The sequence below is a fragment of the Microcebus murinus genome, chromosome 19 (assembly GCF_040939455.1).
Source record: "Microcebus murinus isolate Inina chromosome 19, M.murinus_Inina_mat1.0, whole genome shotgun sequence".
Taxonomy (NCBI): Eukaryota; Metazoa; Chordata; class Mammalia; order Primates; family Cheirogaleidae; genus Microcebus; species Microcebus murinus.
Genome location: NC_134122.1, coordinates 12,308,390 through 12,335,176, shown reverse-complemented (window position 1 = coordinate 12,335,176; position 26,787 = coordinate 12,308,390). Strand labels below are relative to the sequence as shown.

At 36.3% G+C, this 26,787-nt stretch overlaps 1 protein-coding gene, 1 long non-coding RNA gene and 1 other non-coding gene across 5 annotated transcripts; 1 reads left to right on the top strand and 2 right to left on the bottom strand.

The window, feature by feature from the left end:
* CCP110 (centriolar coiled-coil protein 110) lies at positions 1 to 23,851 on the top strand. Of its 3 annotated transcripts, XM_012736061.3 has the most exons (16): positions 1 to 221; positions 1,886 to 2,028; positions 4,062 to 4,217; positions 6,333 to 6,461; positions 9,318 to 10,932; positions 12,628 to 12,758; positions 13,421 to 13,598; positions 14,155 to 14,294; positions 14,412 to 14,528; positions 15,533 to 15,634; positions 15,817 to 15,933; positions 16,517 to 16,590; positions 17,215 to 17,277; positions 18,269 to 18,328; positions 18,815 to 18,903; positions 21,607 to 23,851. In XM_012736061.3, exons 3-16 carry the CDS (start codon positions 4,077 to 4,079, stop codon positions 21,657 to 21,659), a joined length of 3,009 nt encoding a protein of 1,002 aa, XP_012591515.2. In that variant the 5' UTR covers positions 1 to 221; positions 1,886 to 2,028; positions 4,062 to 4,076; the 3' UTR covers positions 21,660 to 23,851. The 3 variants fall into 3 exon arrangements, with proteins under 3 accessions (XP_012591515.2, XP_012591514.2, XP_075851245.1); XM_012736060.2 differs by lacking the exon at positions 1,886 to 2,028; XM_075995130.1 differs by lacking the exon at positions 18,815 to 18,903 and having other exon boundaries at positions 21,607 to 23,850.
* LOC142862421 (uncharacterized) lies at positions 13,594 to 26,771 on the bottom strand. The gene is made up of 3 exons (XR_012913484.1): positions 26,623 to 26,771; positions 24,704 to 24,812; positions 13,594 to 13,771 (listed from the first exon to the last, which is right to left on the bottom strand). It is a non-coding gene; the product is annotated as an uncharacterized LOC142862421 (long non-coding RNA).
* Positions 16,897 to 16,961, bottom strand: LOC142862489 (small nucleolar RNA SNORD58). The gene has a single exon (XR_012913576.1). It is a non-coding gene; the product is annotated as a small nucleolar RNA SNORD58 (small nucleolar RNA).
* Positions 26,772 to 26,787: the final 16 nt, after the last annotated feature.

Sequence of the window (26,787 nt, the reverse complement as noted above, 5' to 3'; positions counted from 1 at the left end):
GGAAGTGCCGGCCCTGAGAGGCGGAGTCCGGGAGGCGGCGGCAGCGGCGGCGGCGGCGGTTGCCAGGAGCCCGCGTTGCCGCCCGAGACCCGTAATATGGCGGGGAGGAGGAGAAGGCGGCGGCGGATCGAGCTGCTTTCTGTCGGTACCAGTTGAGCCTTTTGCTTTCTGACAAGGCCTGTGGCGAGGGGAGAAAAGCTCACGGCGCCGTGGGGAATCAGGTGTGTGCATGAGGAGGGGGCTCGACCCTCAGCGGCTACGAACTGAGAGGCAGCCTGGTGAGACAGAATTGGCGTCTTGAGGCGCTGAGGGCGGTCCCTGGCTGGGCCCCCGGCTCTCGAGCCTCGGGAAAGGCTCCGGGGCGGGGATGCGGGAGCCCGGGGGCAGGGAGCGTCGGGCGCGGAGGCGATGCTTAGATGCTAGCACCGCCGGCTGGGCCCTCGGCATGGAACCTTATCAGAGGACCTGGGAAAGTGGCGCAGGGCTCGGGGGTGAGGCTAGGGGATCCCTGGTGAATAAAACTCGGGCCAGAGCCGGAGAATCCCCTCCTCGAGATAAAACTGGGCCGTTTTTCTATTTCCTCTCACGGCGCTAGAGAGGGAGGCGCCCCCAGGGTGTGCACTGGCCATTTCTGAACGCGGGTTACCACAACCAGGCGCTCTGGGTAGGAGCTCTGTTTACTCCGTCTTTGCCACTCTGGGGCATAAGCTTGAGCATAGTAAAGCAAATCTGGATTGCCCTGGAGGCTGCTAGGTGGTTCTCACCTTTTGGTTCTGCTATCTAGTTATGATCCCAGTCCTGCTTCCCTACCCCAGTTTAGGCAAATGGCAGCCATCTAGAGATTGATTTGATGGGGAGGGCTTGTGAGACAGCGAAATGAGGACGCTGTTGTCTCCCTTTCCATGTTTTAAAATTACATTTGATTTGTCAATAGTTAAAAGTGTAAAAATAAATAAATAAATTACATTTGAATCCTACCAGAAACCAAGCAAGCACTACTGCTGCCCTCCAGGAGTTCTAGTCTAGTGTTTAAAAATCATCGTCATCATTATCCTTTTCATAGGAAAAACAACCCCCATTTATTGATGCGTTCTGCATGTCCTGCAGTATGCTAATGGCCATTCATGCATTAGCTCTTTGAATTCTCTCAAAATCACATTGAGACAGATACTCTGATTACCCCTATTTTACAGAGAAGGGAAACTGAAGCCTAGTGATGGTAACTGGCTTGCCAAGAACATGCAGCTAGTATGTGTTTGAATAACAAATCTTCCCCTTTACTGCCTCTCCAAGAAGTTTGCATCTTTGGGAGAACTGATGGTTAAACAACCAGCTAGGATCTGAAAACAAGGCGGGATCTGTTTTGTGTTACTTTTACCATTCTCTTTAGTGACATTTCTGGCAGAGCACTGGTAAGGAGCAGATAGGACCCCGAGTCTGTGGGGTTTGCAAAGAGGCTCATTTGGAAAAGCATCAGTAGCACTCTAGGATACAAAGGGAGAAGACAAGGCATGTCTGAACCTGCTGCAGCTGACAAATTATTAATGGAAGTGGACCAGTAATGCCTGATGGTAAAGTATGGGACAGTAGATTTGTAGTCAAGGCTTCCTTAAAATAAAACCTTGTTAACAGTGGTAATTGTGGTGTGAGAAACATAATGCCCTCTTGCTTAATCATGGGATATGGACTGCTCACTTTTTAAATGGTTGTCTTTGCAGTTTAGAGGTACCAGTTTCTCTGGGAATAGGTTCATCCATGAAACTACTCAATTCTATTCTTCCTTGCTAGCTTCTTTGGTGTATAGTCCACCTTCTTCTATTTTCTCCCAGTTCACATTATTGTTTGAGTAATTACCCTAATTCATTTATTCAATACTTTTATTAAGAGCCTACTGTGTCCTGACACTGTTCTGTGTAATGGGGATTCAGTGAGCAAGACTGAAAAGGTACCTGTGCTTATGGAGCTTACATTTTGGTGGAGGAAGACAGACAAAAATCAAGGAAATAAACAAGATAATTTCAGATAGTGGTAAGTGCTCTGAAAATTGGGAAACAGCAGGGTAATGTGAGAGTGACCGAGGCAGGGATAATTTAGATGGGGTAATCAGGAAGAGCCTCTCTTAGGAGGGGACATCCAAGCTGAGACTGAAGGATAAGAAAGATCCAGTCATGCTCCAGGATCATTTGGTAATTTCCCTAATCTCCATATTAGCACTTGTATTTCAATGGTTAATACATTGTCATATGCTGTAATAATAATAAATTATTGTATATCTGCAATATGTAGGACATGCATATAGTATTTAAGGGATGTGAATAACTTTCTGAAACAATGAGGCATATCTCTATGATGTTATTGAAAGAAAAATGAAACTACTGCCTTAAATTTTCTAAACCTTTAAAATTGAATTTATGTTTTGCTTGCATATTCAAAATATATTATTTTGTTTGTATGAATAATCTATTTACATTCCCTGCAATGCTGGATGCATGAGTTGTTTCACAAAAGTACTTTAAAGTATGTTAGCAGAAATAGGTTCATTTGAATTTCTTTTACATCTTAGCTACTACATATTTTGGTTATTATGATATAATGTGGGTTGAAACCTAGACTAAAAAATTGTTATGCAGTAAGGTGTTTTGTTGCTTTTACTTATGCTTTTTTAAATGAATATAAGCTTACAAAATCTTGTTCATGCTGTAGAGAACCATTTATTTGAAACTAAACTCACTTTGCATAAATTGAATATAGAAATAATCGATGGAATGGTAGTAAGAGGTTTTGTTATTGATAAAACTACCAGTTGGCCAAAAGTAGCAATATATATATTTTTTTCATAATCTAATCATACATTTGAATATGCTTTTTTTCATTTCTAATTGCACTATAATTTGTCCCTGACACTTTAGTGTACTGGATTTTTAAGTACTCTGAGGCCTAGTATAGTATCATATTCTATCTTATTTCATCTTTGCCCACATCATGAATTGAATTTCTCTGCCTTCTCATTTTTTTTGTTAATTAGTTAATTGTTTTTAAATGAACACTTAAGGGAACATCATTGTATTAGGTTTTCTGTGTCCACAGTTCCTACTTGTGTTGGTTATGATTCTGATGTCTTTTCCCTCACTTATTTAAAGGAAATGGTGCCACACAAAATGCTATGCAGACAAGCAAACAATAAATATTTAATACCTGTTGAATGAATGAATATGGGGTAATCCTTCCTGGTTACCTTATATTTTAATAACCACCATTAAAATTTCCCAGAAATAGTGAAATTACTGGCTGATTGATTTAAGTAGTTTGGTGGTGGTTCCAATTTTCAACAATAAAATAGAATTAATACCAGAGCTAATAGATTTTTTGCTTTTCACCTGTGACTGAGGGGGCTGGTATATATGGAGTCAAAACATAGTCTTAAGATATGTAAGCTGAGGCAGGAGGCTTCCTTGAGTGCAGGTGTTCGAGGTTATACTATGCTATGATTACACCTATGAATAGCCACTGCAAGCTAGCCTAGGCAACATAGTGAGACTGTCTCTTAACTTAAAAGAAAAAAAGATATGCAAGTAATAGCCTTTGAACTTCATAATAGAAAAAGGACTTTTAAAAGTAAATACTCTTTTATTTAAGTAGCCCCCTTTTTTTGCTACAAAAGCATTTCTACTGTTGTATGATACATATACTGTATAGGTACTTGTGTAGATAAGTCCTGTTAAGGGAAATATATTGTATTTTACAATCTGAAGTTAGTAAAGTGGTACAGAACTTTGTTTCCTTAAGGTTTTGCTCAGTTCTTAGTGTTCTAAAATAGTCACATTTAAGGACTGATTTATATACAAAAATGTTCAGAAATAATATGTGAAGCAAGTCTTAACTGCAGGATCTTGAGGTGATTTACTATACTCAAGAATTAGCTCCTGATCAGTGAGACAGTTCTGGGAAGGCCAGCTGTAGGAATTGTGAATGCTAGGACTATCTCCTGCTCTACAAATTTGCCAAATAATTAAGATCTGTTTTTCTCAGCATTTTAAAAATAACATTTTTCTCTCTTGTAGTGTGATTGTGAAAAGATGGAGGAATATGAGAAGTTCTGTGAAAAAAGTCTTGCCAGAATACAAGAAGCATCAGTATCCACAGAGAGCTTTCTACCTGCCCAGTCTGAAAGTATTTCACTTATTCGCTTCCATGGAGTGGCTGTGCTTTCGCCACTGGTAAACTTTGTTTTTAAATAATTTTTTTCTGTAGTGAACCACTAAGGCAGTTCATGGAAAAACAAAAGAAAAGCTTATAAACATTTGATGAACTGCCTAACCCTTTTTTGTAATTAGAGAAATACATGCTGGCGGCCGGGTGCAGTGGCTCACGCCTGTAATCCTAGCTCTCTGGGAGGCCGAGGCAGGCGGATTGCTCAAGGTCAGGAGTGCGAAACCAGCCTGAGCAAGAGTGAGACCCCGTCTCTACTATAAATAGAAAGACATTAATTGGCCAACTAATATATATAGAAAAAATTAGCCGGGCATGGTGGCACATGCCTGTAGTCCCAGCTACTTGGGAGGCTGAGGCAGAAGGATTGTTTGAGCCCAGGAGTTTGAGGTTGCTGTGAGCTAGGCTGACACCACGGCACTCACTCTAGCCTAGGCAACAAAGTGAGACTCTGTCTCAAAAAAAATAAAAAATAAAATAATTAAAAAAAAAAAAAAAGAAAGAAAGACATGCTGGGCATGGTTGGCATATGCCTATAGTCCAACTACTTGGGAGGCTGAGGTGGGAGGATTGCTTGAGCCAAGGAGTTCTAAGCTATAGCATGCTATGGTGAGCTATGGTGCACTATAGTGCAAATGGGTGTCTGCACTAAGTTCAGTATCAATAAGGTGACTTGGGAGCAGGGTACCAACCACCAGGTTGCCTAAGGAGAGTACCTTCAATATTTTAGGTCCATTATAGTTTTATAGGAGGATACAATGAGGTGGAATAAAAAATGTGTTCTCATTTTGTAGGCAAATAAAACATTATCTGTTTCTTTTATTATTAAACCTTTAGACATTTTCTTGAGGCAGCAAAGAGGTAAAATGTGCACTGATTAGAATATTAAAAATTAGAGAATCTAACTGACCTAGTGAAGTAATATATTGAAAGTAAAATAATATTTAAGTGAAGGAATGAAAAGCTCAGCAATGGCCAATAAAAGGGCTAATTTTATTTGTTAATTAATTTATTTTTTTATTTTTATTTTTTTGAGACAGAGTTTCACTTTGTTGCCCAGGCTAGAGTGAGTGCCGTGGCATTAGCCTACTTCACAGCAACCTCAAACTCCTGGGCTCCTCCTGCCTCAGACTCCCGAGTAGCTGGGACCACAGGCATGCGCCACCATGCCCAGCTAATTTTTTGTATATATTTTTTAGTTGGTCAATTAATTTCTTTCTATTTTTGGTAGAGACAGGGTCTTGCTCAGGCTGGTTTCAAACTCCTGACCTCAAGTAATCCGCCCGCCTCGGCCTCCCAGAGTGCTAGGATTATAGGCTTGAGCCACCGTACCTGGCGATTTCTGTTAATTTAGAGCATTTGATAAATGGACAAAATTTTTTATTTTAGCTTTTTTCAATTGACAATAATTTACACCAGTAAAATGCACAGATCTTAAGTGTTAAAGTTCCATAATTTTGATATATGGCATACACCTGTATAACTCACACCCACATAGAATATTTTCTTTTTTTTTTTTTTTTTTTGAGACAGAGTCTCGCTTTGTTGCCTAGGCTAGAGTGAGTGCCCTGGCGTTAGCCTAGCTCACAGCAACCTCAAACTCCTGGGCTCAAGCAATTCTTCTGCCTCAGCCTCCCGAGTAGCTGGGACTACAGGCATGCGCCACCATGCCCGGCTAATTTTTTCTATATATATTAGTTGACCAATTAATTTCTTTCTATTTATAGTAGAGACAGGGTCTCGCTCTTGCTCAGGCTGGTTTCGAACTCCTGACCTCGAGCAATCTGCCCGCCTCGGCCTCCCAGAGAGCTAGGATTACAGGCGTGAGCCACCGCGCCCGGCCGCACATAGAATATTTTCATTACCACAGAAAGATCTTTTTATTTATTTATTTATTTTTTTTATTTTTTTTATTTTTTTTTTCTTTCTTAGGCAATTACAAGATGAACACAGAAAGATCTTGCATGTTCCTTCCCACTCAATACCCTCAACCACTGTTCAGATTTCTTTCACTATAGATTAGTTTTGCCTCTTGCACGTTTTTAATCATTCTCTTCAAATATGCTTTCTGATTTTATATTTTTATCATTGAGAAGTGGTCACCTTTTTATGATATTTTCCAGCTTAATGTTGAGAAAAGAAAGGAAATGCAACAAGAAAAGCAGAAAGCACTTGATGTGGAAGCAAGGAAGCAGGTTAATAGGAAGAAATCTTTACTGACTCGTGTCCAGGAGATTCTTGAAAATGTTCAGGTATGTAATTTAAACTCTTTTAGGTTATAATAATTAAGAAATCATAAGGTAAGCATTGGTCATAATTTTTCAGAAATACATTCGTACTTAGCTAATTATCAATATACTTTACTATTATGTTTGAGAAGCTTCATAAGTTGTAATATTCCGTTTCAGTTACTCCAAAGAGAATTCACTTGCTTGTTAGTGATGCCCAGTACTTGAATCAGAGGATACTTAGACAATGGAGCCACACACTGAATATAATTGCTTATTGTCTGCATCTTATGACTCTAAAAACATTTAATTCTTAGTGAAAGAATGATAGAATTGGTCACTGTGCTTTACTCGTAAACTCATCAGACTATATGACCTTATTCTCATTATCTGCTAAAGTAAATAACTGCCCCCAATTTTTTTGGTTAAAATTCTGCTCTTGGATACACAAAATGCAGTTTGGATTAGATAAATAGAATTGCCAAGATGCATCCTAGAACCGAGTTAAAACCATTTAAACAACACATCCACCTTTTTGCAATTATTTTTATTTTGATTAATTTAAATTTGCATAGAAAATTTGTTTTAAGGTATGGATCATTTTATACTAAAAAGAAAAATAAATGAATTATGTTGAAAAAATAATTTCTGCCATATATAGCACTGTTTTGCTGTCTGGTTCTTTTTGTTTTTTCATAATCTTAGGGGTTTGTGGTTTGTCTGTGTAATTCATACCAGATAACAAACATATGTATAATGAACCTTAGGGTATTTCTACCACTGGTACCTGCATTCTCTGTGGTTAATGTGTAGTATGAGTAATAGATTTTAATTTGCAGATTATAATTACTTTCAATAAGTTTAAAAAATATAATGTGTATGGCTAATTTAACAATAAGAGGTGGGTTTTTGACTTACAAGATATTTCCTGTTATTGAAACAAAAATGGCATATCATTCTTGGTCCATTGAGGGAAGATAAATATACTAGTAACAAAATTATTGTTGAGTTAAAAAGCTGTCTGTTTAAAAGAGCATATATAATGTTGAACTATAATGAATTATTCAAATACAGAAATTTTATATAAATAGATTTCTAAGGTCTGTTTCACCTGTAAAACCTATGATTCTACGTAGATTTTTTTGGTGTTATTTAATTTGTCTAACCAAAGGCTCATTTTAGTGGTATATAAAAGACATAGCTACTGAATATCATAAATGTGAAATATTTCATATAAGCAAATAATCTAGTTTGCTTAAACTTATGAACATGTTCATAGACTTGTGAATCTGCATCTCTTTTGGTTTATTTTGGTCCTGAGGTTGTGATTAAGTATGCCCTGTTGTACTGTTTATTGCATAGTACCTGGAAACCATTACCTGTCTTGGGATTTGTAAGCTAAAATTGGCAAGCCATATGGTCTAGGAAAAAAACAAGCACATACAAAACAACCTACAAATATTTTAATATTCAGTATTTTGGAGTCCAATGATTTCTGCCAGTTTTTTGTTTTGTTTTTTGTTGTTGTTGTTTTTTTGGCTTTTCTAGGATTATATTCTTTTTTTTTAAATCATTTTTTTTCTTCCTTGTATTTCATCATATTATGGGGGTACAAATATTGTTAGGGTTACAAATATTGCCCCTGTCCCCCTCTCCCCATTTTCTGCCAGTTTAATATATTCTTGTATACTCTTTAGAAACCACCCTAGTTTTCTTTTTATTCTTTTGCAAAGTTGGATTATTTAGATACAAAGTGTATCTATTTTAAACATGTATTTTTTTTTTTTTTGAGACAGAGTCTCGCTTTGTTGCCCAGGCTAGAGTAAGTGCCATGGCATCAGCCTAGCTCACAGCAACTTCAATCTCCTGGGCTCAAGAGATCCTACTGCCTCAGCTTCCCGAGTTGCTGGGACTACAGACATGAGCCACCATGCCTGGCTAGTTTTTTCTATATATATATTAGTTGGCCAATTAATTTATTTCTATTTATAGTAGAGACGGGGTCTCGCTCTTGTTCAGGCTGGTTTTGAACTCCTGACCTCAAGCAATCCACCTGCCTCGGCCTCCCAGAGTGCTAGGATTATAGGCATGAGCCCCTGAGCCTGGCCTTAACATGTATTTTTAAATGTATTTTATTTTTTCTTAGATCTCTTGTGTATACAGTTGTTCTCATCTTAATGTATCAAATTTTTGCCTATTATGCTGGTTCAAAATGTAGACAAGTTTGCTATTTTAACTCATAGTCTGTTAATCTAATTGAATTTTGGTTTAATGAATTAAATTGAACTGTTTTTTATTTCTAAGTAATTTAATGTACATGGCTGAGCTATTATTTACTATAAGTTTGCTTCATTTTATGGGGAGTAAGCATGGAGGAGATAGGAGTCTTATTATTGAATTATTTTTGCTTAATCAGTTCCTGGACAAGTTATTCTTTGTTAGAGAGGGATCATTTGCATAAGACATTTAATTACTTGCTATTTATTGCATACATTATTATCCTTAGATGACAGCTATCCTAGGAGGAACAAGGTGATGTTAATAACATATGGCCAGAGAAAGTTAAGGAAAATGCTTCTATTCTGAGATTAAATTGTACATGTATATATGAATATGTGTGTATACATTTATGTCCATATTTTTATTAGATTAGATGATTTCCTTTTTTCTTTTAATAAATAAGCTGTAATGACCAATAGATTTTTTAGAGTAATTTGAGTCCTATGTCACATAGTTTACCTTAGAAACCAGTCACCTTAGTTTTTATGTTTTCAAATGTCAGAACTCTGAATCTTCAATTTTAGTTTTATTATAGAAAACGATGAAATTAAAGGCTTTTGTGCAGTGAGGAAATATTAATTTTTAAATTTCCTTTTTCAGGTTAGAAAAGCACCTAATACCAGTGATTTTGATCAGTGGGAGACTGAAACAGTTTACTCTAATTCAGAAGTCAGAAACTTGACTGTTCCTGCTACATCTCCAAATAGTTTTCCAAGCCCTACTGAACACTCTACTTTAGTAAAGCTTGAAAAGATAGCTGGAATTTTGCCATTGGAGAATGAAGATCAATGTAAAACTAATGAGATAGACTTAGCCAGAGATTCACAAGGATTTAATTCTCTGAAGCAATGTGATAGTTCAGATATTAGTCATGCAGAAAATGAAGCTTTTCCAAAGATCTCCTCAGCAACCCCACAAGAGACTCTTATTTCTGATAGTGTCTTCTCAAAAAATGAAGAACAGGATCCATCACTTTTGGCAGAAGTCATTCCGGATCCCTATGTAATGAGTCTTCAGAATCTAATGAAAAAGTCAAAGGAATATATAGAAAGAGAACAATCTAGACGCGGTCTGAGAAGTAGTGCAAAGAGGAGTGTTAATGAGAGTCATTCAGACAAAGAAAATGATGCTGTAAAAGTGACTGACTGTGTAAAGGAGAAGGCCCAGATGATAGGCAAACACTGTGTCTCAGTTATTCCCGACAAACCAAGCCTTAATAAATCAAATGTTCTTCTCCAAGGTGCTTCAATTCAAGCAAGCAGCATGAATATGCCAGTTTTAGCTAGCTTTTCTAAAGTGGACATACCTATACAATCTGGCCATCCCACTGTTCTAGATTCTGAGTTTAAAGTTATTCCCACTTTTGTTACTGAAAATAATGCTATGAAAAGTCTTGCAAGTTCATATGCCAAATTACCTAGTCCAGAGCCAAGTATGAGTCCTAAAATGCATCGAAGGCGTTCCAGGCCATCATCAGAATGTCATATACTTATAAATAACCCAATAAATGCCTGTGAATTAAGCCCCAAAGGAAAAGAACAGGCAGTGGATTTAATTGTTCAAGATACTGATGAAAAAACAAATGTACCTGAAACTGTGCCAAAGTTAACAATTAATTTAGCAGGAGTTTGTTCAAGCAAGGTTTATGTCAGCAAAAATACATCCGAAGTTGTTGACGATATGGTTTTAGGTAAATCAACAGGAAATCAGTTAGAAAATAAAGTTATTCATGGACTTGCCACTGCGGAAGGTCAGTTAACATCTGATGAGAGAGGAGCGCACAAAATGAATAGTACTTGTACTGCCATGCCAAAATTGCATGAACCATATCCCACCAATCAGTGCGTAGCAAGTCAAAACTTTGGAACTGTGGGTGGATTCAAGTCAGCCAGTATGTTAGAGAAAAACTGCAATTTACAAATGGAATTGAATAAATCTTATGATGTAAAAAACCCATCTCCTTTATTGATGCAAAATCAGAATACCAGACAGCAGATAGACACACCTACAGTGTTCTGTGGAAATGAACAATTTTTGGATAACAGTTTTGAGAAAGTTAAACGGAGACTTGATTTAGATATTGATAGTTTGCAAAAAGGAAACTGCCCTTATGTCTTAACAACTGGAATAGCTGAACAGGAAAGGCCAGAAAAATGCTACCCTAAGGGATCTGTCTTCATTAACAAGAATAAAATGTCAGAGACTAGTTCCAAAGGTAAGGAAACTTTGAAGTGTTTGATACTTGCTATGCAGATGGCAACTTTATTTTAATACTTTTCATTGACATTTTGAAAAAAAAATTGCTTTATGTGTTCATATAGCCACTCCTTTTCTCTTGTTAGAAAGCATATAATTATAGCTACAGTTTATTGCCATTTCATACTGTTTCTTAAAGGATTTTCTTATTTAAATGATGAAGCTTTCATAGTCTACTTGATATTATTAATGATTGAAGGAAACAGTTCTTATATGAAACATCATATGTAGTTTTAATCCAGTGTATTGCTATGAGGTCTTTTGGGCTATGGCTTCTAATATTCATTCATCTGTAATGAGATCTTCATGTAGTTGGCCCCTCAGTAAATGCTTTAGCATCAAATTATTAAAGAAAAGTATCACAAATAAAGCTCTGAGTGTTTTAAGAATGGTTCTTTATTAATAAAAATTATTTTTTCAGATTTCTTTTCTATTGCATCCAGTGTTACATTAACAATTTGTTAAAGCATGTTTTTCTTCTTCATCATTCCTTTGCTGCTGTCATGGTTCATAATTCTTTCTTTCCTTCTTTTTTTTTTTTTTGAGACAAGAGTTTTGCTTTGTTGCCCAGGCTACAGTGAGTGCCATGGTGTCAGCCTAACTCACAGCAACCTCAAACTCCTGGGCTCAAGCAATCCTGCTGCCTCATCCTCCCAAGTAGCTGGGACTACAGGCATGTGCCACCATGCCCAGCTAATTTTTTATATATATTAGTTGGCCAATTAATTTCTTTCTATTTATAGTAGAGATGGGGGTCTCACTCTTACCCAGGCTGGTTTCAAACTCCTGATCTCGAGCAATCCGCCCACCTTGGCCTCCCAGAGTGCTAGGATCACAGGCGTGAGTTACCACGCCTGGCCAGATTCATAATTCTTGATTACTGATATGGAAGACATATAAATCAAATAAATTAAGTTCTTAGGGCTTATGGGAAATACATGGTTGGGGCAGACTACCTAAAACCTGTGCAACTTTATGAAAGTTGTAATAGAAACAACAGTTGGTTCTTGGGGAGCCAACCTGGATCCTCCAAGTAGACCAGAGATCCCCAACCTATGGTGAGTTGTATAATTATATCATTATATATAACAATGTAATAATAGAAATAAAGTTCACAATAAATGTAATGCTCTTGAATCATCCTGAAACCATCCCCCCTCACCCCCCTGGTCCGTGGAAAAATTGTCTTCCAATGAAAACTGTCCCTGGTGACAAAAAGGTTGTGGACCACTGAAGTAGACAACATAGCAAGGCTAGAGGCTGCCTCAGTTAATATCAAAAGTACACAAAACCAACTAAGTGGCAAATCTGGCAGTGCTTTAATAATGCAAGATGAGGCCAATCATGGAGGCAGCCGGGTAGCTGCCACAGTGGACAGGAGAAGCAGTGTAGTGTGCTGAGAGCTGCCCACAGCTCAGTGAAAGTTTTTAAGATAGAGCTCAATGGACTCCTGCTGTCTACTGAGTGGTTGAGGTGAGGGGCTATTTCCTTTCTTGCTGAAGGTTATAATTCTGCTTTTCCAGCTCCCCTTGCCTATGAAAAACTACACATAAACAAGAACAAATTGTTGCAGAATAAAATGTATTTAGGAACGAATTATCAGATATTAGACTTGTAGTGAGTCTTCTAAATTTGAGGGGATGTTTCTTTTCAGAAAGTGAGGAAATACTAAAAAGCAAGATGTTTGCTTTTGAAGAAATGCGGAAGAGGCTAGAAGAACAGCATGCCCAGCAGTTATCACTACTCATAGCTGAGCAGGAAAGAGAACAGGAAAGACTGCAAAAGGTGAGGAATTAAAATATAGGGGGAGATTGGGGTGGTAAGTAAAATTTATCTGAGGATAAGTATGAATTTTAGTAATGTATAGAATACTTACAATTTTTCCCCATATATCTTAATCCAAGAGTCATTGATTTTGATACGTGGGTAGTATTTTTAATGTCAAAATGTGAGGTTTAATATTTAGATCCTTACCTAAAAGTAATTGTATAATTTATCAAAAGAATACTTTATTGAATCCTTGACTTAAAACATGTAATATTTTTAAGAGGTATTTTATAGATAGATGCTGAAGTACACATTCTGCAAGAGCTATATCATAAAGACATTTGTTACAAGATTATTATAGTTAATGCATCACATTTTTTTAAAATTTCAGAATATTAAAGGAGTGACAAATGTTTAGATTACATACATTGCCTTTGCACCACCCAAGTCAGAGCTACAAGCATGCCCATGCCCCAGACAGTGTGCTCCACACCTGTAAGGTGTGAATAACAGTATATCACTTTTTAAAGTCAAATAAATTTTCATAATTTTATTTGAGGGAGGAAACTTAAATAATACTTTACTGATAATTACATATTCTTTTGGCTAAGCCTAAAATGATAATATTTGGGAATGTAATTAAATGATCTACCATGTTATAATAAATTGTTAATCTACAGGAAATAGAAGAACAGGAGAAAATATTAAAAGAGAAGAAAGCAATTACAGCAGAAGCCTCTGAATTGGACGTTAATAATGTGGTAGACTTAGAATGGAGAAAAATAAGTGACTCTGGTTTGCTAGAAACAATGCTGTCTCAAGTGGATTCACTCCATACTTCAAATTCAAATAGTTCTGGTAAATATTTAAAAATCCTTTTCCATTTGAAAAATTTATCCTACAGTAAAATATTTTATTTGGCACACTTTAAAATTGTAGCTCCTTTCTTCAAGTAATTCCATGTCCAACCCACAGCTGTTTGCCAGCTGTTTAGTAACCGATGAAAAACGACTTGATAGCAGATCAAAGACCTAGAGCAGGTGTTCATGAGAAAAGACTGCCTTAGCAAGGAAAATACCAGGAAATTCGGCTCAGAGCCCAGTTTGTGATCATTCATGCAGCAGGTGACAGACTTCAAGTGAAAACATAGGTTGTTATCTCCCAAGTGATCTTGAATTACCTCTAATTCCCCAGTCCCTGTAAGAGCCTATCTTCACAACTTCAATTATCCTAAGATGCTGTTTATTGAAAAGATCCATCTGGTGCATAAGCTTAAAGTCCATAAATATTTAAGTCTGCATGTGGATCAGTTTCAGAGGCAACTGTTAGTAATGATGTCACAATGTTTAATTGGATGTTCTTCATATTCTGATTATACAACATCAAGTATAATACTATATGTGTATTTCTCTAGGTTTCACAAATTCTGCCCTACAACATAGTTTTGGTTCTTCGAATGAAGCACCATTCTACCTCTGGGGGTCATCAACTAGTGGCTTGACCAAACTCTCAGTAACAAGGCCTTTTGGAAAGGCCAAAACTAGATGGTCTCAGGTGAGCAAACTTAGTGATATATGTCCATCTGTCTTATTTATCTATTTTTAAGAGCGACAGCATCTTAGTTGTACAAATGAGCTTCAATAAATATTGTGTCTGTCTTATTTCTCCTAGATTTTTAGTCCAGAAGTACAAGCAAAATTGAACAAAATAACTGCAGTAGCAAAAGGATTTCTTACTCGTAGGCTTATGCAGACAGATAAGCTGAAGCAACTTCGACAGACTGTAAAAGTAAGATTGTTGTAAATTTTTTGTATTTCACTTATAATTTATATTAATCTTGTGACAGCTGACAGATTAGTTCAGAACTTAGGGAGATCAAACATTTTATAGTCACTGTTTATTTTTAGAAATCGAATGATTAATCTTACTCAGATAATTTTATAAATGATATGTAAATGAAGTAGGTTGTACTTTTTTTTTTTTTTTTGAGACAGGGTCTCCCTTTGTTGCCAGGGCTAGGATGTGATGGCATCAGTGTAGCTACTGCAACTTCAAACTCCTGGGCTCCAGTGATCCTCCTGCCTTTGCCTCCCTAGTAGCTGGGACTATAGTCATGTTCCACTGTGCTTAGCTAATTTTTCTATTTTTTGTAGAGACAGAGTCTTGCTGTGTTGCTCAGGCTGGTCTCAAACTCCTGGCCTCAAGTGATCCTCTCATCTCAGCCTCCTGAAGTGTTAGGATTACAGGCATGAGCCACCACACCCAGCCAGTTTGTGTATTTTTGTCTCATTTCAAAGTGAATGCTATTTGACATCAAATAAGTAATAGTTTTATTTATGTTCTTAGTACATTTGGCTCACAGTATTTGTGGATCTCACATCTGGATTCTGCATCCATGAATTCAGCCAACAACAGATTGAAAATATTAAAAAAAAATGGTTGCATCCGTACTGAACATGTACAGATTTTTTTTCTTGTCATTATTCCCTAAACAATACAGTATAACAACTGTTTACATAGCATTTACATTATATTAGGTATTATAAGTAATCTAGAGATGATTTAAACTACACGGGAGGATGTGCATAGATTATATGCAAATACCGTACCATTTTATATAACAGACTTAAGTATCCTTGGATTTTGGTATCTGTGGGGTTCCTGGAACCAATCCCTTACAGATACCAAGGGACAACTGTAATTTTGGATTGATTGGAAAAAGAAAAAAGGACACTCCAGTGATCATGAATCTTTCTAGAAAAATGTTTTTGAAGGAGCATTTCTTTTTTCAGGATACTATGGAATTCATGAGAAATTTTCAGTCAGAAGCACCATTAAAGAGAGGCGTTGTTTCAGCACAAGATGCTTCACTTCAGGAAAGAGTGTTAGCTCAGGTAAATGCACATATCCTTATGGCTTTTACGAAACAGAAATGTTACGTTTCTCTGTCTTCATTTAATCAATGAAACTAGGTTTCAATGAAAACTACTATAATGTTTTTTAATACATAAAAGAAGTGTGCATAGTATATATAACATTGCTTTTAAATGCATATGGTATTTCTTTTTGAACCTAGTTGCGAGCTGCCCTGTATGGCATTCATGACATATTCTTTGTAATGGATGCAGCTGAAAGAATGTCTATTCTACATCATGATCGAGAAGTTCGCAAAGAGAAAATGCTCAGGCAAATGGTATGTTATATGATTTTCTAATGAATGGGGTTCTTCTGGGTTTAGGGTAATTGATACTAAATGCCATTTTTTTATTGACTTCAGCACCCTTCCGACAATTCTTAAGCACAGGTAATTCCTAAGATTATTAGCAACATTTAAATCTAGACAGATTTAAAAGAATTACATTTTGGTTTGTGATTGGATTTTGGAGTTGAAGCTTTGAATGTTTTGCTTGTATGGCTTATAAAAAACTATCAGTTGCTCCTGATTGAATTTCCTTGAAAACATTCTGTGGATTTTGCCTCTTTTGAAATCAGTTAGAAAATAGGCTTCAAATTAATTTGAAATGTATTACAGTATTGGTGGCTTGTGGTTTGAATCAATGATCTTAGTGTGGTTGGCAAAAGGAAAACAAGCAAAATTTATATTATTTCATTGGGAAAAAGAATTTTAATTATTAGAATCAGAACTGCTTTAGTTAGAAGACTAAATTAAAGGTAAAAATGTTAATAAAGAGAAAGGTTTTCCAGGCAGTTTGAGATCATCCTGTATTATAATATTATTGGTGCCAGTAGTTTTACATTACTTTCGTATTTTAAAGGATAAAATGAAAAGTCCACGAGTGGCTCTTTCAGCTGCAACACAGAAGTCTCTTGATAGGAAGAAGTTCATGAAGTAAGTTTTTTTGTATTATGTTGTATTAATTAGTATTAAACCAATTAATTTTAGTCATCTGTTCTATTTGCATATTCAAATTAGAAACAAAGAACAACTTTTCTGCAGTTGAGCTGATAGAAATCCCTTTTTATATAAAGAAATTCAGGTGGTAAAATCTGATTTCATCTTTAGATAAATTTATCAATTAGATAAATTTGTCAACATTCAACTTGTATAACTGATAACCAACCAATCTTAAAAATAGTTAATCCTTATATTCAATGTTGAATTTTACGTCTTTTATTTATTTATTTTTAAGAGGTAGCTGCTCAGAATTCATTAATTTTCATGGTAAATCCAAAGGTGTCCTAAGAAAGACATCACTGCACTATATCTTTTAAATTTATTCTTTTTCTGATATCCTAAAGATTTCCTAGGAAGAAAAACTTAATGGGAAGAATATCTTAATTATCCTTTAAAATTTCTTCCTTGAAAGTAGTCTTTACATGCTTAGTACAGGTCTTTCAGTAGTATAGCAACTTCTAAATGATGATTTGTTTGTGTCATCCCACATTAGACTTGTAGGCATGTTTTCTTTTCCTTTTCTAAATACATTATGTCCTTATTTTTATATTGTGTTAGAGCTGCTGAAATGGGAATGCCAAATAAGAAATTTCTGGTTAAACAAAATCCTTCTGAAACAAGGTGAGAAAAATCACTAGTCTCATCAAGAGGCTTTTTTATTTTTAAAAAAAATTATAAATGCTGAACTTCCTTTTTGTTGACTTTGTTCTGTTTTACATCAGTAAACACTTCTTGCTAAGTCAGAGGATCTCAGGCTCAGGATTCATATTAATACCTGGTGTCAGACCAGATATTCCTGGAGCTTTGAGTGGGACATACTATCTGTGGTGGAAATTTGACCCTGCTATGACTTGAGTTTAGTCCACAGTCCAAAGGTTCTTTGATATTTAATTAAAAACCTTAGAAAGCTAGCTTAATATTTCTGACCTATTTTCTTTTTTTTTTTTTGAGACAGAGTCTCGCTTTGTTGCCGAGGCTAGAATTAGTGCCCTGGCATCAGCCTAGCTCACAGCAACTTCAAACTCCTGGGCTCAAGCAATCCTTCTGCCTCAGCCTCCCAAGTAGCTGGGACTACAGGCATGTGCCACCATGCCTGGCTGATTTTTTTCTATATATATTAGTTGGCCAATTAATTTCTTTCTATTTATAGTAGAGATGGTGTCTCTCTCTTGCTCAGGCTGGTTTCGAACTCCTGACCTCGCACAATCCGCCTGCCTCGGCCTCCCAGAGTACTAGGATTACAGGCGTGAGCCACTATGCCTCTGACCTATTTTCTACTCTTGTAAAATTGAGAGTGGTATTTTCTTTTCTCACATGTTTGAAAGGAAGAGTTGTCTTTTGTTAAGTATATAAGAAGATTATCTAAAAACACAAGGGTTAATGTATATGTTGGACATCTCTTTCCTGATAAAAACCTAAGGTTTGGGCTCTTGGTGAGCAAAATATAAGTACAATATTAATATGCTTTAATCAATTTGCTTTGCTTTGTGGTAATAAATAGGCCATATCATTGCATAGGTGATTTCCATCTTACTGTCATCTTTCATCCACTGAAAGAAAATGGGAAAACAATTTGTTTTTTAAATTAATTTTTTATTTAATTTGTCAACAGAGTCCTTCAGCCAAACCAAGGACAGAATGCACCTGTTCATAGGCTGCTTAGTAGACAAGGGTAAGAATGTCACATACATGGGTATTTAAAAATATTCAAATCACGATTTGCTTTGAGAGGGAAAAATATAGTATTCTTTACATAAAGTATAACTATTTTTCAATGGGATATTTTTTATAGCATTAGGACAATCTTTTAAAGTCTTGTTTTCAAATATAACCCTCTTGGTGTAATGTTGTGTATTATATTTTAATTGTCATCTTATGTTGGCATGTTTTTACTTTTCATTTCATACCATCTTACTCATTAAATAATTTAAATATCCATATAGTAAGTTCAACATTACCAAAGTGATTCTCCAACAAACTAGGAGTATGGTTATAGTTTCCTGCTGAAGCAAAAGTATAGCTTTCCTTACTATGCGCATGCATAAATACTTTTCAAGCTTATTTGTGCTTTGAACGATGCAGTATGGTTGCTTTCTTTGAATTTTGAACATTTAGACCTTAATGCAAGTGACTTATTAATTTTTTTATGTTCAATTAGAACCCCTAAGACATCAGTGAAGGGGGTTGTGCAAAATAGACAGAAGTCTTCACAGAGCAGAGTGGTGCCTAACAGAGCGCCTGTTTCAGGTGTGTAGAAAATGAATTCTTGAAGCCCATTCAATAGAAAGAAGTGCACAAGCTATCCTATAACCCAGGCCACATAAGTGGAATACATTGTCTTTCTTTGCCATCATAATTTTTGCATATTCACGGTCATTCCTATTAGTGTTCCTTTAGTATATTTTGTGGCAGTCAAAAAATCTTAGTAAAACTATGGTTCCAATCTTGATTTAATATTTCTATAGAAAACATTATATTTTTTATTCTGAAAAATCTGTAGAATTATCCATGCTTAATTCAGAAAATCTTTGTATTAATGAGTAGAAGATAACAAACAATCTGGTACCTGAATATATGCATGTCTCTTCAGCTTTGGGGAAGTATATCCCCCAGGAATATTTGTATCTGCGCATAAGGGGATGACAACTTTCTCCCTCTGACCACAAGATCATATGTGAATATGCCAGGTGTCAGGGGTTCTTAATCTTTTGCTTAATAAGAAGCTTGAGCTAAATCTCTCCTTATGTTCATTATGTGAGGATTATTTAAGGGCTAAACCAAAAACTGTATTTTAAAATTCTGTTTATGGTGGCAAGAAGACAAATTCAATGTTGAGCTAATCCAAAGCTCCTAACCAAATGCTGTAATATTTTTTAGGTATCTTTGTTAAGACACTTTGATTAAGTTCACTTAAAATTATGTGATCCATTGAAAAATATTTTCAAAATGTTGTGCTTTAAACTGCTTTCTAAACATTTAAAGGAAACCTAAATTAATCACCAGGCAATGAAGATTAAACCTTTAATCAATTGTAATCTTTCCATTATACAATTAGACAAATTTTAGAGCTTTGATTACTAAGTTATTCCCTTAGAATTAGGAGGGAAAAAGCAACATAAGCAATTTCTTCATGTTACCACCATTTGTTCACTGAAGTTCAAAGATAGAACAAACAATTGATTATAACTTTGAAATCCTTGCTGACTTTTTGTGTGTAGTACTGACTATGATTTATAAAGTGATATATAGATAGGATAATTTAAAAGGTCATCTGTTGGAAATCACTGTGACAGTCAATGGAATTGTTTTAAAAGGAATTATATAGTTTGAAGATTTTGCTGACTCCATAGGCAGAATCAGCTATTAATAGTTTGAAGGATACCATTTGGAAAAACTCAAACCAAAGATCAAATCTGTGAAATTTTAAGACATTTCCAGTTTTTCCCATGTTAGTGTTATATATTTTCATAAATCTTAGCTAGTTGGAAAATCATTGAAGAATTGGTATTGTTTTGCCTAATATTACCAATTTGCCACAGTAGCTACTCTCCATCTTCTTTTCTCATGCATTTCATCTCCACTATTTGTCACTTGTGAACTTAAAAGCAAAATAGCAACTACTGTTTCTATTCAGTAATACTCAATGTTATAAAAGATGAACAGGCAGTCTTTGATGTTATTAACATATAGTGAGGTCCAGTACTTAGAACTACTGAGGTTTAATTGCATTGCAACATAATTATTAATACAAATGAACTTAACCCTTGGATTAACATGTACAATTAATACATACCTAAATAAGTACAAAAATTCTTTCCTGTTTTTTCTGAAGATTTATTTATACATGAGTGCATATTTAGATAGTTGAAAAACTCTAAAGATTTTTATTCTTTTACATAAACTGAGAATTTAGGATCCTGACTGGTTAAAATGCTAACTCTAAATCTGCACACAGGAATCCATTGTTGCTCTTGAAAAGATTCTCTTTCCTGCTTAGATTTTTAATGGCCTGGATTATGTTTCATACAAATTTGAAATTATGCTTTGATTTGCTCTACCTGGAGACAAACCTATTATTAAGCAATTTATAGAAAACTCATTTTTGTTATGATGGAATATCATACTCGTAGACTGAAGAATTCTAAAATGTTAAAGTACGCTGCAAAGCATTTAAAGTTATTTATAGTTTTTAGAAACCAAATTGCAATCTCTGATGTTATTTTTTTAAACATATTTCCTCATTTAATGTTTTGTGCTTGACTAGAGTTTCTAGTGAATTCAGAAACCACTAATCAGGCCGGGCGCGGTGGCTCACGCCTGTAATCCTAGCTCTCTGGGAGGCCGAGGCGGGCGGATTGCTAGAGGTCAGGAGTTCAAAACCAGCCTGAGCAAGAGCGAGACCCCGTCTCTACTATAAATAGAAAGAAATTAATTGGCCAACTGATATATATATAAAAAATTAGCCGGGCATGGTGGCACATGCCTGTAGTCCCAGCTACTTGGGAGGCTGAGGCAGAAGGATGGCTCGAGCCCAGGAGTCTGAGGTTGCTGTGAGCTAGGCTGACGCCATGGCACTCACTCTAGCCTGGACAACAAAGCGAGACTCTGTCTCAAAAAAAAAAAAAAAAAAAAAAAAAAGAAACCACTAATCAATGCAGAGTAGGTGCTTATGCAAAATGGTTAAGTAAAATAACAAATTAGGTGGAAATTGGGTTCTCAGAGTTCTACTTCTAGCTCTGTTACCTAAGGCAAGTACTCTCCTATGCCTCAGTTTTATTATCCTTGAAATGGTAGTAACAATTTCTACCTCAGGATTCTTTCATGTAAGGAGTAAATATGACAATGTATATTGCTTAGCTAAGTGCTCAGTATATATTAATAGTAAACATTCATTAAATTGTATAGAAAAACTACCATTGAGAAATAATATTAGTTTTGCTCTATTTTTAGGAGTATATGCAGGAAAAATCCAAAGAAAGCGGCCAAATGTTGCGACAATTTAAGAAGACAGCATTCATTAGGATAAAAAAGTGGGGGGTGGTGGAGGATTATTATCATTATTTTTCCTGTCCAAGACTTTTTATTTAACCCTGGACTCTGTTTACACAAAGTGACATCAAAAGGCTGAGCAATTATCTGGAGAACTTGGCCAGTGGGCTAATTCCTGCCCCATGCCTCCATTTTCCTCTCAACAATAGGCTTGGGGGAAGAGAAATTAGTTTAGGAATTGCCTCATCTCTGTGCTTAACTTACACAAACATCAGTTTGCTTTATGCACCCAGATGTCGACAGAGACCCTTTTGGTAAACTTAATGGCCATTTGGGTTTATTTTTACAAAATATTGAAAAGATATGACAAATTGTAAGTTTTAAAACATAAATTTCATTCATCCCTACATACTTACTGCTGAATTTGATAAACAAATTAGATACTATTCTACTCAAGGGGAAATTATTGCAGAAGACTGTTTTTCCCTGTTTTTGTAACTTTAAGAACTCAGATTAGCCTCTCAATGTCCATATAGTAGCTGTGGGTCACCATTTTGGTCAGAAGTATACTTTCCTGTCAACGACAAGTTGTTTTACAGAAATGATAGGTTTCATGTATGTTAACCCAGTACTTACTGTCAAAACATTTGTACTAGCTTTTAAGATCTTTCTTTGAAGGGTAACAAATTTGGGGAAGACAGCACAATCTTGAATGTAGCACTTAGGAATGCATTATTATATCTATTTCTGTAAAATAAGAATTACTTGTTGCATACGGTTGTATTTTCTGTTTAGTCTGTATATTTTGTTTCTTCATAGTCTGTTTTTTCTAGCATGCTTGATTTAGGAGAGAGTAAAGGGCTATATAATTATAATAATAAATTCAGATTTCAAATGAGATAGTAATACTGCCTAGTTAAAGTTTTGCATCCTACCTAGTTGATCCTGCCAATAGAAGAAAAAAAAATTCTGCATTGCTTAAAGGCGCTGATGTTTAAGGTTTTTCATCACTATTCACTAAAAGGATCAATTGACAAATGTCACCAAGAGAACATGACTTTATGAAAGAAATGTCACTGTTATTTTTATCATACCATTTTCTAAAAGGGCTTTGTGCTTCTAACATAAAATTGAGGCTGTGTATATTTAATCTTTCTAACTTCAATTTTAAAGAGAGATTGGTATTTTGAAAATGCAGCATATATATATTCTTAATATCCTTTTAAGAATATGGGGATAAAGATTGTTTTCTCTGATTTCTGTTCCATTTAAAATTTAACTTTTACATCTTGCTATAGAAAGAAAATAATAATCTCTGCCCTGGGTGTAAATTTGATTTTCTTTACTGAGATACATCATTTCTTGAATGAGTAAACCAGAAAATTAGAAGATAGTCAAAAAAGTCTGAATTACCAATTTTTATTTATAAGCAAAGTATATCAAATTATCTTCTGAATTTGATAAACTATGCTTTATCATTCTGAAAACTCAGGATACAGCTTACTCATATCATTGTAGGTCTCTTCAGTAAGAAAGAAAGATGCTAAAAGTTTTGTGTTCAGTAATGCAAATTAGCTAAAACAAATAGTATGTTTTGGAGAGAGTTAAAATTAGTTTTAGATTAAGGATGAGAAACTTGAGTGGTATTTTTAATTTAAAGATAAACCTGTGTGTGTTTTACACATTTTAAAAAATGTTCACAGCTTTTTCTCATACAAGTGCCAGACACTGTTTTGTGGTTTTGATGGATTTTTATTTATATACATTATTTTTATCATTATTTTTACTTTGAGTGGAATGTCCATTAATGTAAATTGTATTTATTTTTATACTTTAATTTTCACTAGTTTTGCTTTTAGGCAAAAGATAAAATAAACTTTTCATCTTAAAGGAAATCTGGTTTGATCTTTTTTATTTACCAAGGAAAAGACTATTAAGGAATAGATAGTGAAAAGTTTCTGGCCAAAACAATATTGTGATATGATCATGTTTTACAATTAAGTTCTATGAAAGGTATATCCCTTTATTTAATATGTCACCCATAATAGTCCTTAGTCCAGCATTAGAGTTTGCAGGAGTTGGACTTTTCACAAGGCAAAACTCCATTCGAACTGGAATTGTCTTAGCTTATTAAGAGTTTGAAGCTTGTTGAGGAGCCAGTGGAGAAGTAGAGGGAGAAAGGAGAGAATGCTAAGACTGAAGTTCACATTAAAGCTGCTAATTTGCACAGCTTTAAGAATCTTGGTCTTGTTACTGCCTAATCATCTCATGTGAGTGTAGTAAAATGCTCTTCACTTTCACCTCTTAGTGAGATGTTGCATTTGATCATTTGCAAGGCTATGTGGGAAGATCCTTCACTTTCCTCTGGCCACCTTTCAACCCTTGTTCATTTCATATGTTGGGAATAGGGGATATGGCTGGAAACTCATTACTCATACTGAGCTGAAAGCTGAAGGACCCTTCCTAGAGATGAAGATCCTTTTTCCCCCATCAGGTCACTGTCCTATGAACAACCACAGACTACTACCTCCAAATGAAAAAGTAAGAGTTATAAACAAATGGAGTTGGAATGCTTTACTTATAAAGGACCATAGTGTACATTTATGTAGGTTATAAAATAATTTTCATTTTTATTTTTATTATTTTTTGAGAAAGAGTCTCAGTCTCAGAGTGCTGTGGTATCAGCCAAGTTCACAGCAACCTCAAACTCCTGGGCTCAAGCAATCCTTTTGCCTCAGCCTCCCAAGTAGCTGAGACTACAGGTTTGTACCACCACACCTGGCTAATTTTTACTATTTTTAGTAGAGACAGGGTCTCACTCTTGCTCAGGCTGATCTGGAACTCCTAAGCTCAAGCAGCTTAGGAGTTGCCTCGTCCTTCCAGAGTGCTAGGATTACAGGCGTGAGCCGCTGTACCAGGCCAGAAATCATTTTTAAAAAGGAGAAATCTAGTCAAACTGGGATATGTTACAGTGGAATCGAATCAGTGGTCAGGTTCTAACAACTCTAAGGACAAAAATCATATCTGACCAAAATTATACTTGACAATAAAACATTACCTTTTCACTTATTCATCTGTTCTCTTCTTTGGTCATAGTTTCTCTATGGCCTTAATTCTTCAATTCCTCAAGGACATGAACCACCAGAACTGTGGTTTTGCTTCTCTTCCTATGGTGAAGAGAATCCCTTAGTTATTCACATATTCCATAAAGTTAACAACCTGTTTCAGAATTACTTTCATGCTCTGTTTCCTATACGTGACATAACGGGGGTTTGGTTCAGTATGCTTAAGAGCACAGGATACTGCTCTGCTGTACCGCCTCCTAGTTATATGGTTCCTTCCACCACCCATAATTGCTACCATCCCTTTTGTGTCCAAAGGGGACCATCAGCAGCAATGCGGCCTTAGAGCTTGTTAGAAATGCAGAAGCCCAGGCCCCACCCCAGATCTGACTCAGAGCCTGCATTTTAGTAAGGTCCCTAGGTGAGTGGTGTCTGAAGTGTGAGAAGCACAGCTCTATGACAGATTGCACAATATATTGCCATGGAGAGAGAAGCTCTGAAAACACAAAGATCACAGGTACAATGATTCTTTCGCCTGCCTCAAATCACGGCTTCTATTGAGTGCTGACCATGTGCCAGGCATTTCATAATCATCTCCCTTCACCTTAAAGTTAGCATTAGCCTAATTTCACAGATGAAGAAACTAGGACTCAGTGTGCAAAACTATAGAGCTGAGAGTATATTCTATTGCCTTTTCCAGAGGAACTCTTGAGAGTGTGGTTTTCTGACCTCTTTCTGTCACAAAACAAAACAAAATAGTTGAAAGTAAAAGGGGAAAAGTGAGGATTAGATGCTGCCTTGTGATTAACCAAGAGTGTCCTGCATTACTGTTTGGTTTGGAATTAAAAATATTTCAGAGGTTTGTAGTGAGGAAAAAATGAAGGGTGCATGTGAAGTGCTCAACACAGTGCGTGACACAGTAAGTGTTTTAGTAAGCAGCCGTTTTGAAAATATCCTGTTTCATCCACTTTTTACAAAATCAGAGATAGCACTAGCACTTATAAGTTCTGCAAATGAAATGTATATCCACTTTCATAGTGTGAACTGAAACTCTTAAGCCCCCTGCAACCAACTGACTCAATGGAACCCCTCTTGGCCAACGGGACCCCAGAAATACCCTAAAGCTGAGTTGCTAGCCATGAGAAGGGTGGTCAGACATGCATTCTCATGCCCCCTTCCCTTCTTGGAAATAAATTTGTAACTCATTTAACAGGCCTAAGGCTATGCAAGACAAAGCTTAAATCACATATGCAGGTTCATCAATTTACTTAAGAGGTCACTTGAGTCTGTAAATGTGGGATAGTTTGTCTCTGATTAACATACGTCCTAAACTTAAAACATTCCAAACCTTTAGACAAAGCATTTCTTTAACCAATTACAAATCAAACAATCTGTAAACCCACCAAGATACTCTGCCTTTTCAGGCCAGATCAATGTACCCTTCTAGGTATTGATTTATGACTTTATGTGTATATTCCTGTCTTCCTGAAATGTATAAAACCAAACTGTAACCCAACCACAGCGAAACCACGTGCTCACGGCTTCTTGGACGTGACTCTCCTGGTCATCTTCATGGTTGCACACATTTGACTCAGAATAAAACTCTTTATTTTACAGAGTTCGGGTTCTTTTTCATTGCCAATACAAAGGTACGGCTTTGCCAAGTGAGAGAAAATGCTAACCCCAATTTCCGCCTTTGGTTTAATTCCCATTAATCATATTCGGATCTAGGGCAGCCCTCAGGCACCAAGATTGTTAGTCGTGGGAGGGGGATTCAGAAGTTCCTAGCTCCGGCGAAGTACACAAGGAAAAGCGGGGGCCTAGAGAGGCTTATCCATGGGCTTAGCCACGAGAAGCAGCGAACTAGTAGTGGCAAAACCTTGCCCTCGCTGAACCCCAGACACCCTCTTCCTACCACAGCTGCGGTTTGTCCCCACTCCGTCAGCGTCTGGATTCTTCTCCGCCCCTCCAGGACGCAGGTGGGCTAGGAATCTAATCGCATGATTCTGCCCCTCACCATCATGGCGCCGGTGGCGCTGCGGAGCAGTCAGCTGCCCCTTACAATCATGGCGCCCTCCCC

Coding starts and splice junctions, on each gene's coding strand:
- CCP110 (XM_012736060.2), top strand. CDS start 4,077: ATGGAGGAATATGAGAAGTTCTGTGAAAAAAGTCTTGCCAGAATACAA. Junction 15,635..15,816: donor AGGAAAGAGTGTTAGCTCAG/GTAAATGCACAT, acceptor TTTTGAACCTAG/TTGCGAGCTGCCCTGTATGG. Junction 18,904..21,606: donor TAACAGAGCGCCTGTTTCAG/GTGTGTAGAAAA, acceptor CTCTATTTTTAG/GAGTATATGCAGGAAAAATC.